Raw genomic sequence first — 15,596 nt, forward strand, 5'->3', positions numbered from 1 at the left:
AGGCTGGAGTGCAACTCCCTCAAGGACACCACCGCCATGCGGGACACGCCAGAGCGCAGGTTCAGCACCTGCAGGAAAGACGACGTTCCAGCTCGTTTTAGCCACATCCAACACTGCCACCGCCATCTTAATAAGTATAATCCACCACTGCAATGTGTTATGTAGGCAGAAATACCTTAATCACTAATTACAGTTAGATATGCCATCTGAATTTCAATTAGATGAGAAATGTTTTTATCAAAAAAGAATTTCAAAGTACTACGCTAAATCTGACTTGACTTTGTCAGCAACATCACCTGTAATGTGTACATGCTGATGGCATGTTTGTATTCTGTCTATCCACTGATGTTTGCATTGGACATACACGGACATCAGTGGGTTGTGCCTCTTCGGTAATGGTAGACCTTGATCTGATTGTTCTCGTCCAGGCCGAGCTGGACCAGCCCATTGGTGGGTGGGGCAGCTGGGTAGCGTGTGAAGAGAGGCCTGGGCAGAGGTTCAGGAGAGTACAAGGGTGCAAGAGAGTGTGTGTGAAAATATGATGCATTCTGTTCCCGTACTGGTTTGTGTGTGATACGTACATGTGTATAAGCTGAGGGGGAGAGAGAGATTGTGAAAGGATACACATTTGGGTCTTTGCGTTGTGATTCCAGCCACCTTTTGTTGTCTTCAATCAGTCTCTGCAGCCTCTGGCTATCTAGCTCAGAGGAGAGACTACACACACACATACACACACACACACACACACACACACACACACACACACACACACACATAATGGAAAAGCACTGTATGAGTTCATCAATTTTCCTTTCAAAATCAACAGCAGCACTGACCCTGTGAGTGAGAGTGAGAGATTGTGAGCGAGCCTGCACAGGTGTGCAAGTGTGTGTAGTCACCTTGCTGGAGTGTATCCACTATATGCTCTGGTAGCCCTCATGGGATAGCGGGCACTGGTATCCATGGAAACTCCTAAAATCAGAGCAGTCTTAATACAGGTAGTGTGGTTTAGATTTAAGCTAATCTGAAGCAGGTCTCTACACTGCATCACACTTGCACTGGAAAAGATCGGCATTATCCAAGCACAGAAAATCAATGGAGGTCATCAACTATGCAAAAAAGGCTATAAATCCAGCAGTGACTGGTTTGTGCTTGAGGGAGAGGCAGAAGTTTTCTATTTGTATTTTAAAGGTTTTACGAGTGATGAAGAAATGAAGCATTAGTGAAAGTTACTGCAGCCCACTGAGGTGACCACTGCTCATCACTGCTAATGTTTGGGGTGTGTCTGTCTCTACGTACCAGGGAAGAGTTTGCTCCAGTGGGAGTTCAAATGAAGGTCAGACCCGTGTGTTTTTGGGACAGAACAGTGTAAGAAACTGTTCTGATTGGCCAATGAAGAGGAGGCGGGGCTTGGTGTCCATGCCCAGGACGGGGCAGGAGGGAAGGAGGAGGACGGAGGTGGCTGAGGGAGGGGCTGGACGGTCCTCCCAGTGAGAGATCCCAGTGCACCCAGCACTGTGTTCAGCTGGCCAGAGATCTGCTGCAGGGACTCTGCTAACTGCTGCACTTTCACTGGCACTGCATGTGCTGAAACAGAGAGGAAGACCAGGGTTTGGGTGCATTACTGCTAGAGAGATAAAAACATCAGACAACTATGAACCATCAAGACCAGAGTGGACTCTAGAGCTGCTTACAGTTGTGGGCAAATTTTTAGTTTTCACAGTTTGCTTCCTCAGTTTATTTTAAGAACCTTTTGTCAAATGTTTATGTGATATAATGAAGTACAATTATTAACAGTCCATAATTGTTTGTTGCTAAACTGCTCCTGAATCGTTGGGAGAAGTTGTTCTGGAAGGATGTTTTGATACCTTCCCTTATTCATGGCTGTGCTTTGCTTAGGCAACATTGGGAGTGACCCCACACTTTGATGATGTGAGGAGGCTCATAGCTGCCTCCTCTGTAGGAGACGCTCCTGTAGGAGACGCTCCCTGAAGCCTCCTTCATGCAACTTGAAGCACTCTCCCCAAAGTCCTTAGTGACTGGATAAATGGTTGATTGGGGTGCATCGTACAAGCCACACTGTCTTTGCCTGTGAAACCCTTTTGATGCAATGATGACTGAACGTGTTTCCTTGGAGGTGACCATGGTTAACAGGAGAAAACGTAAACGCACCACTACCCTTTTAAAGCAACCAGTCTTCTCTTCTAATCAGCATGACGGATTGATGTCAGCTGTCTTATCCTCATCAACTTTTTATCTCCTGAGCTAACGAGATCATCACTGAAATGATCTCCATTAACTGAAATGGAGGAGCCGTAATGCAATAATTTTGTATTGTAATTTTGTATTGTAAAAGGTCATTTTCATCACAGGGAATGACTTTGCAATTAATTGCAATTCATCTAATCACTCTTCACAATCTAGAATCAATACAAATTGCCACCATAAAAAAAACTATGGTAGTAAACTTTGTGAAAACCAAAATTAGTGCCTTCTCAAAATGTCTGCCCGTGTGTGCGTGTTGTGCATTCAGAGTTTGTCTCTCACTCGTCTCCTCTTGGCCATACTCGTCTCTGCTCGTCTCTGAGTCTCTGACATCAAATGAGACTCTCCAATCTCCCACCAGCCGCTCGCCTTCATCACATGACAGCTGAGAAAAACATTGTAAAGCCCAGGTAGGTATTAATGTGGGTTTGTACGTAAGTGTGTGGGTGCAGGCATATGCGTGTGTGTGTGTGTGTGTGTTACCTCCTCTGCCAGTGACGTCTCCAGCTGGCTGAGTCTCTCCTCTTTCTTTCTCAGGAGCGTGTGGTCCTTCTGGACCGTCTCCCTCAGCTTCTCCTGCTCACTCACCTCCTACAGCACAGGGGAGCAGAACATCTAAGAGGAACTACACTCATGCTTCCTACTGTCTCCCATCTGACCTGGCTACATGGCTGTAGGCCCTGCAAGACCTAACGTGCTTAGACCCACCACGGCACTGAAACCGTCTAAAGTAGTCTTAAAATCTCTTAATATTCTCAGATAAAGGTCAATCACTCTCCTGGTTCAAATCCTACCTGAACGATCATTACCAATTTGTACTTGAAAATAATGAATGCTCATAAGGATCTGTATTGGGTCCCATGTTATTCTATTATATATGCTAGCAAGCATTTGTAGGCATGGTATTAGCTTCCATTGCTATGCAGATGATACTCAGTTATATATATCTTCTAATTTGGATGATGTCAATACTACTACCAAAACTGACAACTGCATCCAAGAAATAAAGAACTGGATGGCGTCTAATTTTCTTCTTCTAAATTCTGATAAAACTGAGGTGTTACTTCTTGGATCCAAGACTGCAAGAAGCAATTGGTCGAATCTTCTTATTACACTAGATGGCTTTTCAGTAACACCTGAATCTCCTGCTAAAAGTTTAGGTGTCTCTAGTGATTTGGATCTTTCATTTTTCACACACATATGCAATGTCACTAATGCTGCCTTTGCAACTTCATGTAATATTGCCAAGCTGAGACATGTACTTTCGGTATCAGATGCAGAGAAACTGGTCCACAGTCTCATCAAGATTGGACTACTGTAACTGTCTTTTAATTGGATGGAACAGTCCCTGAAGAAAGTCCAACTTGCTGCATTTGAATCCAAGAGCCAGAGTCCTAACTAGGCCTTGAGAAGTCCATCACATTAGTCCTACTCTCTCAGCGTTGCACTGGCTCCTGGTTAAATATCAAACTGATTTTAAAATTCTTCTGTTGGCCTATAAAGCATTAAATAGTCCTCCACAATATCCGAGTTAACTCACTGCATACCATAATCCATCTCACCTGCTGCTCTCTCAAAGCGCAGAAATGCGCTCAGCTCCGAAAACTACAAGATTACAGCCGAAGGCAGAGTAATGTCTCAGTACCCTCATGCCTGTGGTCACCTCCAGGCCCCTCCCTTTAGTTATGCTGCTAGGGATAAGCCTGCTGGAGCCACATGCTAAATCACTGGCACGTGTACTATATATATGGAAGTTTAATTTGATTTTACATATTTAACCTGCATTCTGTATCTTGACTACATGTTTCTACAAAGACAATTCCATAAAGGAGCTAGAAGATGCTCTGGGTTGCCAGTGGATGTGCTGATGCCATGGATGCATGTGCCAATACGGCCAGCATCCTACCTGAGGCCCAGCATCCATATTGGAGAGACTGTGACTGCTCAGATAGACACAGGACTATAAATATGAACTTAAAGTTGCTGGGCCAATGGAGCATGGCTTCCCTTTTGGGTCTTGGTCCTCCCAAGGTTTCTTCCTAATCCACCTAGGGAGTTTGTCTCTGCCACACTCGCCCCCGTCTTGCTCATTAGGGATCTGGACCCATGCGCTCGTGAAGCTGCTTTGTGACACCATGTTTTGTAAAAAGCGCTTTATAAATAAAACTGACTAGACTTGACGGACCTGGCAGAGAGGCTGAGCAGAACCTCCTGCAGCGGACCTCTGCGGGCTGGGGTGGGCCATCCTTAGTGCCGCTTGTCTCGCTCTCAGACAGCTGGTCTCTTTCTCTAAGAACTGTCTTGCTCTCTGCAGAGAAACACCTTCACACGAGATATACTCCTGCAAGCTAGAGAGAAAGAGAGAGAGAGAGAGAGGAGATTACAAACGAGTATATAAACATATGATAAATACATACAATCGGACAGCCTCCCTCCCCACCCACACACACACCCCCCACATACTCGTCTATGCTGCTGTGGTTGTTGTGGGAGGTGGGCACAGGGGAGAGAGGAGGTTCCATTTCCTCCACTCCGAGGGAGCCCTCCTTCTCTCTGCTCTTCTCCTTGCTCTCCTCCTGTTTCTTCCTCTCCAGGTTATCGTCTCCATGCTCTCTCTGCTCCACCTCGCTGACAGACACAAACCACACCAACACAGATCTGTACATGTACACACTCTGTGTACCGTGTATTTGTGTCACCAGAGACCAGTACTGACTCGGTCAAAGCTAGTGTGTCTTTGTGTGTGTGTGTGTGTGTGTGTGTGTGTGTGTGTGTGTGTGTGTGTGTGAGTGTGTGTGTGCGTGTGTATATTATCTAAACCTTCAGCGCATCGACAGAAGTTGGTATACGTATACATTACCCAAGTCTTCAGGATGTGTATTATAGCATGTTTGTGTGTATATGTGTGTGTGTGTGTGTATGTGTGTGTGTATATGGGTGTGTGTGTGTGTGTGTGTGTGTGTTACCTGAGCCTTCTGTGGAGTTCATCACATCTATCCTGTAGAAGCACTGTATTGCTCAGTAGCTTCTCTCTCTCCTCCATCATCCTTCTGCTCTCCTCCCTCTCCCTCCTCCTTCCCTCTCTCTCTTTTTCCAGCTCCTCCCTTTCTCTCTTCCTCTCATCTCTTAGTCTGTCCAGCTCCGCACGCAGACTGTCCCGTTCTCTCAGGACACGTGAGAGAGCCTGGGACACACACACACACACACACACACACACACAACCTAGTATAACAGTTCACAATGACACACACATACACACACACACACACACACACACACACACACACACACCTGGGGGACACACACAACCTAGCATAATAGTTCACAATGACAAACACACACACACACACACACACACACACCTGGTCATACACTCTCAGATACACACGCACACACACACACACACACACACACACACACACCTGGTCATACACTCTCAGATACACACGCACACACACACACACACACACACACACACACACACACTCACACACACTCACACTCACACTCACCTCTATCCCCTTCTCAACATCATCTTCTTCCTCACTCAGCTGTTGTCTCCTCTTCTTCAAATCTGCAGCCTACAGACCAACAGTACGAACACACAGATCATTTTATCAGGCAGCTGAGTGACTGGACTGAAGATACACACACATGCATGCACGCACACGCACGCACACGCACACTCCACACATGACCTATTCATTTTTTTCTTCAAAACAGGTCAATGACTCAGTTAACTTCTCAGCACAAAGAACTGACTGACGAATGATTAGTAACTTATAAGTACAGCTATAAGGGCACCTAATACAATGGAGCTCAGTGTACCAGTTGCACATACACACTCAAAGTAGCTAAAGTACCTGAGTTTGGAGTAGCACACATACCTACACACACTCAAATAAAGCAGGTAAAGTACCTGAGTTTGGAGTAGCACACATACCTACACACACTCAAATAAAGCAGGTAAAGTACCTGAGCATGGAGTAGCACACACACGCCCACACACACACACACTCACACTCAAATAAAGCAGGTAAAGTGTAGCAATGATGCATTTATAGGTTACATGGTATTATACTCCCCCTTGTGGTTAGGTGGGGGATATAGTTTACAGGGGACTTGAATAAAGTGGAGCTTCATGCGTGCATCCAAATATGACTCACATGATATACACACACACACACACACACACACACACACACACACACACACACACACACACACTCAAATAATGCAGGTAAAGTACCTGAGTTTGGAGTAGCACACCCACATACACACACACACACACACACACACACACACACTCAAATAACACAGGTAAAGTACCTGAGTTTGGAGTAGCACACCCACACACACACACACACACACACACACACACACACACACACACACACACACACACACACACACACACACACACACACTCAAATAAAGCAGGTAAAGTACCTGAGTTTGGAGTAGCAGTTCCTGACTTTTGAGCTCTTTGGATTTCATGTCCAGTTGCTCCATCATCTTCTGCACTTCTAACTCCTAAACACACACACAAGAAAAACAAACAAATACAAACAACTCTCACCGTCTTTATACACATAAACACCCGACTGGGTCCGGCAGAAGAGGCGTTTTTGCGCGTGCGTATCGTGTGGGTGTGGGATCTTACTTTCTGCATGTGTGTTTTGTGGGTGTGTTGGAGCTGAGAGTCGAGCTGTAGTCTGAGCTGATCCAGCTGGGATGTGTGTGAATCCTGCATCCTCTCTCTCTCCTCCAGATGAGCCCTCAACAAGCGCTCCCTCTCCACGCTCTCCTGCACACACACCGTGTGATGAACACACGTTGGCTCGGCCTCTCAGGTGATCACTGAGCTGTGAGTAAATAAATTCTCCCTGCCGCACCTCCTCCAGGTGCTCGTGTCTGAGGGTGAGGAGCTGCTCCTGGTGCTCCTGCGACAGCTGCTCCAGCTTCCTGCTGTGCTCCCTCTGCACCTCCTCCCTCACCTCCTGCAACAGACCAGACAGCTGACCACACTCACACACACACACACACTCCTCCTCTCTCTTTGTCTTTTCTATCTCCACGTCCAGCTCAGTCTCCTCTGCCACGCTGCTCCTGCTCGCTGTCCCCCGAACCGTCTCCGGCCTCAGCCAGCAGAGGGCGCTATTGTTCTTCAGTGGCTCTTGCAGTCCACCAGAGGGTTTGGAGAGTGAGGAAGAGGATGGAGGCGAGGAAGGCTCCAACATCATCCTGTAACACCCAACAGTGTAATGTTACCAATCATGACACACACACTACTCACAAAGTTATAGACATGTTTGGCTTTCAGGTGAAATTTATGGAAAACGTTCACACCTCAGTGATATTATACAGTATCTTGAAAGTAGAAACATGCAATTGTGATTTCCTCACTTAAAACAATTTATCGAAACAAAGTCAAATTCTCCGAGTCAATTTGCTGAACTTGTGAGCATTTGTGCATTCTGACTTGGAAGTCACACAATCTGACTGCACGACAGAAGTAGATTTAAGATTAAATATGAAAATGTTCATGGACGATGTCCAAATTTTGAACTGAATTGAAGTTGAATTATCAAAAGCTGTGTGTGTCTATGCATGTGTGTGCGTGTGTTGACCACATTCTGGTATCAACAGCATTAGTGAGACCAACCTCTCTGCCACTTGTGGTCTCATCTTCTCATCTTCCTCTCTCTCTCCATCTTTCTCATCCTGAGACTAACAGACAAATGGATAAATGGATGGATGGATGGACAGAAAGGAAGAAGACAAAAAGAAACACTGAAAGAAAGGAACACTCTGGCGCATGACCTCAAATAAAACCCTAACCTCAAATAAACTTTGAGGTCCCCTCACTTATACCACTGCTATAGTGTTTGTAGAGAAAGACAGACAGACAGACAGAGAGAGGGAGGGAGGGAGGGAGAGACATATAGGAAGAGAGGCAGTGTGAGTGTTAATGAGTACCTGCAAGGGTGGGTCAGGGCTGTGGTCTCTTAACGGAGCGAGATCTTGGCGTTCTGGTTCGGATCTCTCCTCCACAGGAGCACTGCCACTGACTTCACTGTCCTGCTCATACACAGACAAACACACCAACACATGCAAACACATATGCATGAACATGCATGTACAGACATTCACAAGATCATTGTGTGTGTGTGTGTGTGTGTGTGTGTGTGTGTGTTGCGAAAGGTAGAGCAAGGTGCTACAGTAACACCAAGATCACGTGAGCACACACAGTGATGTTAGTGGCGCTGTATAAATGTGTGTGAAAAGCTGGGAACATAATGTGTGAGTGAGGGAGAGTGAAGAACATCGTGGCCACCTCATACTGCAGTCCCCCTTTCAGGATGTCCAGGTCCAAGTGTATGTTCTGCAACAGGTCTGATGACCCTAGCAGACTCTACGTACACACAAACACACACCGCAACACGGATACAGAAAATCATTCCTCATACTTTACTGCACTGTAAAGACTACAAAGGTGACAGTGAGCTAAAAATCAGAGCATTATATTCTAGCGGGTGTTTTCACCTCATGGACAGACGCCGCCTTCTGCTCTTCATCCTCCTCTTCATCCACCTCCAGATCTGAATTAAATATGGGCGGAGCCAGACTCTCCAGCTGTCGTCCTCTTAGCGAATGCAAATTTGTTCCGGATACATCCTAAGATACACACCATCATACGCTCTACACCTCTGCCATGAACTCAGACCTCCATCACTTCAAAGTCAATTTGGTAAAAGCTAAACTTTGCAGAGGAGTGACGTGTTCTTTTACCTCCAGTGACGTATGTAGGGTTTGTTCTTACACCACCTTATAAAAGTATACAATGAGGTTTCATTCCCCTACTAGAGGATATAGACTGTACATGTTCACCCCTACTAGAGGATATAGACTGTACATGTTCACCCCTACTAGAGGATATAGACTGTACATGTTCACCCCTACTAGAGGATATAGACTGTACATGTTCACCCCTACTAGAGGATATAGACCGTACATGTTCACCCCTACTAGAGGATATAGACCGTACATGTTCACCCCTACTAGAGGATATAGACTGTACATGTTCACCCCTACTAGAGGATATAGACTGTACATGTTCACCCCTACTAGAGGATATAGACCGTACATTTACCCCTAGTGAGGACTTTAAAGGATGAAGGTCTGTGGAGTTGCCCAGGGAACCTCGCAGTCCTGGAACTGAAAGGTCACACATCCCTCTCAGTGGAGCCAGAGGAGCCAGCAGCTGAGAGACAGTGATAGAGTGAGTGAGTGTGTGTGTGTGTGTGTGAGAGAGAGAGAGAGAGAGAGAGAGAGAGAGAGAGAGAGAGAGAGAGAGAGAGAGAGCTTTAGCAGAATGGCACACACAATTTAGCTTTCTTTCTCCTTTCTGCTCAACTTTAGGCGACTGCTGTCCTAAATCTTTTGATATACTTCGATGAGCAAATAATTGTTCAATTCATTTCAGTGTTATTAGAAACACAGCAGTCAAGAATGTGTAGAATGGAAGAGAAAGTGTGACAAATATAACTGCTGTGTAACAAAATACATTTTAGGGTACACAGATCCAAACTCACTCTTGGGGCCTTCAGTCCCTCTGGTTCCTTCTTTTTTTTCTCCTTCTTCTTCTTCTTCTTCTTCTTCTCCTTGTTCTTTGTGGTTCCTGTGGAGGCGGAGCCTGAGATGGCAGAGGTAGTCCGGCCGTGGCATATCTGAGCACGCTCCCGCTCCTGGGCCACTAGTTGGCGGTAGTGCTCATCACAGGGGTGGTCCCAGGTGGACTTGCCCGTGGAGAAGTTGAAGTAATAAACTTCTCCAGTCACATCCTGACTGGAGAGTAGGAAAGGGAGACAAGCTCATCACATAGATAAACACACACATAAAAACACATGACATGTAGACAAGCCTAGGTTCTCCAGCACAGGACTGTCCACAAAGGTGTCAACAGGACAACATCTGAAACACTGAGTGGTGCTCTGGGTCTCATTGCTCAGATTAATAGTGCCAGAAGGCCAAGTCTACAAGCAAATCTGCTGCATAGAGTGATGAAATATTAATTTTATACTTTGCAATTGTTAGTTTTGGGGACAACTAACATTAAATATCTCCTGGATCTTGTCTTTGTGTGTTTTATCTATGAAGGTACTGACACCACTGTCACACCTGACAATAAGGTTATAACATACTTTCCCCCAAACCATTTGAATACAGAATCCAAAAATGTTAAATAACATGTTTCATATGTTAAAATGTGTCTGATCTTTCATGTCACATCAAACTCCCCAACTTCAAAAAAATCATCTTCTGCCTGTTATATTTTCTCTTGCCCAATCTTATTTCCCAGTCAAATTATTCAGTCTTCTCCAGACTTGCAGTTCCATGGTCTTTAAAAAAAAGTTGGGCTGTCTAATTTGCTCATCTAATCACCTAGGTCATAAGTGATTTAATGCCCACTTCTTGCAAGCTTCCAGAGAGTCCGTGTGACATTATGACACTCACAATAAAGTCCTGATGCATCCTACCTCTATAAATGGTACTTAAAATTATAACTGAGTTACAGGGGACAAAGGGCCTTGGTACGTCAGGTAATCAAGAACCTGAATGAACGGGCCAGCATGAATGAGACGTAGAGTTCTTGGAATGGAAGCCATTCCTCAATTAAGGGCACATTAGAGTATGCTTGGATTTTTCTAAAAGGAACCAACACTCACACCAACACTCACTGCTCTGTGTGTAAGGATAAGAAAACTGTTTCATTATGGGTGACTGTATGAGAATGAGCTTGTCCTACCAGGGTTTCCATTCAGGAGGTAGTGGGGCTACAGCCACCTCTCTGGCCAGCCATAGGAGCTCTGGCTCCCTCTCAGGGTCAATGCCAATTTGTCTGGCAAAATCATGGATATCTGAGGAGCAATACAGATAAGAAGAATATACCCACAATAAGTATGATATTTTCAAATCAAGACAAAATCCCACAAATTCAAATATTTAAGTCCATAATGCATGGAGATTGATTCTATGTTATAAAGTGTAGCTATAGCTTGGACGAACATACAGGAGTCCCAACTGGAACTGTGTTGTTAATATTATTACTATATATTATAATATTATTATATATTCAGGGTTCATACACTTTTTTGACAATCAATTTCCATGACTTTTCCATGACTTTTCCATGACTTTGAGGCAATTTTTAATGACTATACATTCTCTAAACATATGTGTAGACATGAAAAATAAGAAATAATCCAGGCCAAAATTCCACAGTATATCATAAATTAATGACAAGCCACGTGGTTTAATTGAAAAAATAAACATTTACCGTATTTTCAATATCAATATAAACCGGAGTTACGACCTACTTTTTTTTTATTTCGCGCGTGCACGGAGGAGCAGTGGCAGCACAGTGGAGTGTTGTGTACGATAAGCTGAGGCAGCACAGGCTCCACTGCAGCCCATCTCGGCAACGCGATAGCTCTTTCTCGCGTTGTACGCACGAGGACATCGTTAGTTGTTTTTCTATACTGTGTTTACGATCAAAACGTATCTAAATCTTTTCAGTCTCTAACCCCATCGTTAACCGTGGACATTTTGCACGCCCCGTGTCCTTGTCTTTCACAAGCCATAGCTTGTATTTGTCCAACTGAAGCAGTCATTGTTTAATCGGCATTTACCAGCATTACGCTGATTTACATCAAAGTACAATCTACAGCTCCGCTTGGAGTCCGACGCTAACGCAGTGAACTAATGTGTGAAGTTACGTTAGCGGTCCGCACAATGAAAAAAAATGGCTATATTATATTTATTAATTTTTTCTTCCGGTTATCAGAACAACATACATTTATTGTGTCAAGCAAATTTCCATGACTTTTCCAAAACATTTGAGTATTTTTTATTTTTTCAAAACTTATCCAGGCCTGGAAATTGCTATTTTCAAATTCCATAACTTTTCCAGGTTTTTCATGACCGTACGAACCCTGTATATTATTAAGTTATTATGTCAATGTTATAATTTAGTTTTTAAATGATGGAACTGTTGTAGCTTGTAGACTTTATCAATGGTGGATATTAAATTATACAATTTCAGTAACATATATTAAAGTTCAGGGCCGGAGTTCAGGGCCACTTTTTCAGCCCGGGAGTTTCATGCCCAAATCCGGCCCAAAATTATTTTTCCATCCCAATCGGCCCAAACTAGAGATTGACATGAGCCGGACCATCGAGAATCCTTCCGAATCTCCCGATTAGCCACTCCGGCTCTGTTAAAGTTTTATCCGGGGTCCTAAACTGTAACAGGTAGTATGCGACAGCTAATGTACCTTGTTCAGATGGGATATAATTCTCATCATAATCCTCTTCCAGGATCAACTGGTCTCCAACTGGTCTCTGAAGGGCATCTGCTGTCATGTTGATTGAACATTAAGAAAAAGATTATGAATAACAGTGCAGTAGACAGATCACCTCGCCATATTGTCTCTAAACTCTCCGTGGTACCGTTCGCTAGGCTAACCTAACTAACTAGCCAATAATAGAATTCCATAGCAATAATAGCGTCCACAGCAACCGTAGCATTCCACAAAAAGCAACGTTATACCCAAAATACCCAAATACCCACCAGCAGGCTGGAGGTTGACTGGATCCATCTGTTTCAGGACCTCGCCTTGAACATGGGGCTGAGCAAGGTGTCTCTGCCTCTCCATGTCAGGGCCTAAATGCAAAACACCAACCCAGGGCACAGAGGAATGTGTACTGTTAAGATCATCAGGTCTATAAGAAGGGCTACAGTGCCATTTGAATTCATTACAATGTTGAAGAATATGTCATGTCATATTTTCTGATAAAACTGATGTTTTACTGGTCAGGTCATGTGCAGAAAGCTGATGGTTCTGCACCTCTGCCAGTCCTTACAAACAAATGTAATAAATGTTTTTTTTCTACTTCATCATGCATGGTTATTTGGTTTGTTGAATACGCATGTAATCTTCAGTGTTACACAGTACCAGTGTGGAGTGGTCCTTCTACAGGGGTGTTAACATGGCCGACATCTGGGGGTCCCGCCGTCCTTCTGTGAGGGAAGGGTGCTGGTCCACAGGGATCCGTGTGGATCACTGTCGCTTGGGGGTTGTAGGGCACACCTGAAAATCCCACAGCAGGTAAAGTGAAACCCAGCACGCCTCTCAGTGAGGCTCAAATGCCTTGTAAGTGTTTCCCAATGAACAAGTGATTATAAGAAGGGCTATGGTGCCATGTGATGTCATCAGAATGTGGGGAGAAAGAATTTAAGAATTTAAGAATTTGTGATGTCATGTTAGAAATCTGTTTCTTTTTAAAAATGTTTATTTTTATTTGCTTTTTCCATGGTCAAAGAAATCAAAGAAATAACCCATGGTCTATTAATTATATTATCCTGTACCATGTGTAAATGTAAAATAAAGATCTTGACAGTTGACAGTAGAATAAATATACATGTTATTTTTCTGAACCTTAGAAACCTACTACATAAATGTGTATATTTAATTTTTTATTATTATGATTAAGCCTATGGAAATCCATACTCATAAGAACTAAATATACTGTCTTACATAGAAGTATAAAATTATGTATAGTATATGAAAATGTATTTTTCTCACCATGAGTGGTAAAACCTGGTGTGTCTATGAAGTTCTTCTGTTCCTGCCCAGGCCTTGGCTGGTCGGTTCTCCTGTGGAAAAAACTCATTCTCGAGATAAAAAATTAGAAAGAATAGAAAGATAGAAAGATATACAACAAATAGAAAGATATGGGATTGTAAATTAAATATTATTTGTGAGATTTGTAATGTTTGTAAGTATTGTAAATCACAGCAAAATGTCGTGCGACTACTTCTCAGCTTTTCAGCATCGAAATTGAAATCCAAACATTCCACCTTCCCACCCAAACATTCTAATCCAAACATTCCAAAGTTGAGTAGCACGTCATATCACAATTTCCTATTTTTTTAACCAAAACACCAAATCAGCCAGGCTGCTACAATAACCTGATGCAGCCTGGCTTGTACCCAAAGGGTTCATACCAGAGACCGTATATATATCAGTAGCGAACCGTGACCATTAAAAGTGGGCCCCCCTTTCCTAATTAACTGCAATAAATAAAAAATAAAAAACTGAGACGACAGTACAGCTTTAGAAACGCAATAAACAATAATATCTGTACTAGATAACTTTTTAAGCAAAATAAGGTTCCAACAATATGGTCCACAGCTCCGTGATCCTCTTTGTAAACAACGCGCACGTCAGCTAGCGTCGCCACAGCGGGCGGAAATTATCATACAGTTAAGCCCGCCCACTAAGAGGGAAGATATGATTGGTCAATTTTACTGTCATTTGAAACTAGGTGCACGCACCACTTCGTCGTTTGGTGTAAGGATGTAACCATATTTCCGGTTGGTATGCGGAAGTGCAGATGTTTATGGCCGAGTCTATGAAATTCACAAGGTGCCTGTTGGAGTTTCCGAAGTTTACCGTCAACGATGTGCGTCGTATTGTCAGAGCATCAAGTACAACGCCACAGAGTACACTTGAAAAGGGTTTCAAGTTCTACGTTTCATCCTACCTCTGCAATTTTGAAGGTAAGTGGCTGACGCTAGTTAGCTAGCTAGCCTGAGGTGGCAGTCTAATGAAGTGATGTTGTTTTTAGTAACGAACCGACCTGTCCTAGTACTAGAAATGCCTTTTAAAAACATGTTTGTATTTCTGATGGAAGTATCAGGCAAAAGTAAGGCTAACGAGATAACAGTGAGGGCTCACTGCTACAGATCTATGAAGAAAACAGATACACCACACCAGCTGAGAGTTGGACTGGTTAAAATGACACGAGTTCTGTTCAGTGTCACGTTCAAAGTTCTGTTGAACAAGTTCAAAAGTTAGTTCAACACAAGTTCAATCTTTTATCCTTGCTCTTACTTCACGTAAGCTGTGATAGCCATAGGCATTGGTTTTCAAAGCTTACAATGGTAGCCAAATGCAGAGTAGCTGAGTGGGAATCATTAGCAGTCTGTTTTGCCTATAGTAAACAAATGGGAGTTTATTTTACAGTTCGAGCTATTGTTATCTACCTCTATGACTCAAAAGCAGAATATAGTCCACCTCAGCTATTCTTCAAACTGCATTTTCTAAAATCTGTCAATCTGTCTTCCATATCTTTTATCTTCTTTATTAACATATGGCTTCAACACTTACACCTATTAACATATTCTGATAACACTCTTCAAGAAGCAGTTGAAGTAAAACCTGCACTGTTCTGTTGTTGGTGGTGGAAACAACAAAATAATATAA

At 43.5% G+C, this 15,596-nt stretch overlaps 1 protein-coding gene and 1 long non-coding RNA gene across 2 annotated transcripts; both read right to left on the bottom strand.

Moving 5' to 3' along the window:
- Positions 1-1,517: 1,517 nt before the first annotated feature.
- LOC143485391 (uncharacterized) lies at positions 1,518-2,847 on the bottom strand. The gene is made up of 3 exons (XR_013122865.1): positions 2,749-2,847; positions 2,548-2,650; positions 1,518-1,587 (listed from the first exon to the last, which is right to left on the bottom strand). It is a non-coding gene; the product is annotated as an uncharacterized LOC143485391 (long non-coding RNA).
- A 1,588-nt stretch (positions 2,848-4,435) lies between these two features.
- LOC143485506 (centrosomal protein of 164 kDa-like) lies at positions 4,436-14,558 on the bottom strand. The gene is made up of 9 exons (XM_076984953.1): positions 13,914-14,558; positions 13,284-13,418; positions 12,899-12,991; positions 12,603-12,683; positions 11,075-11,186; positions 9,861-10,113; positions 9,413-9,529; positions 8,812-8,943; positions 4,436-4,573 (listed from the first exon to the last, which is right to left on the bottom strand). Exons 1-9 carry the CDS (start codon positions 13,999-14,001, stop codon positions 4,436-4,438), a joined length of 1,149 nt encoding a protein of 382 aa, XP_076841068.1. The 5' UTR covers positions 14,002-14,558.
- Positions 14,559-15,596: the final 1,038 nt, after the last annotated feature.

The sequence above is a fragment of the Brachyhypopomus gauderio genome, unplaced genomic scaffold (genome assembly GCF_052324685.1).
Source record: "Brachyhypopomus gauderio isolate BG-103 unplaced genomic scaffold, BGAUD_0.2 sc34, whole genome shotgun sequence".
Lineage (NCBI taxonomy): Eukaryota > Metazoa > Chordata > Actinopteri > Gymnotiformes > Hypopomidae > Brachyhypopomus > Brachyhypopomus gauderio.

Bases quoted from the DNA above. Each gene is read 5' to 3' on its own strand.
- LOC143485506 (XM_076984953.1), bottom strand. From the start codon at position 14,001: ATGAGTTTTTTCCACAGGAGAACCGACCAGCCAAGGCCTGGGCAGGAA. The intron at 12,992-13,283 runs GTACTGTGTAAC...TTTTGCATTTAG, and splicing joins AGAAGGACCACTCCACACTG to GCCCTGACATGGAGAGGCAG. The intron at 8,944-9,412 runs GTACGGTCTATA...TGTGTATCTTAG, and splicing joins AGTCCTCACTAGGGGTAAAT to GATGTATCCGGAACAAATTT.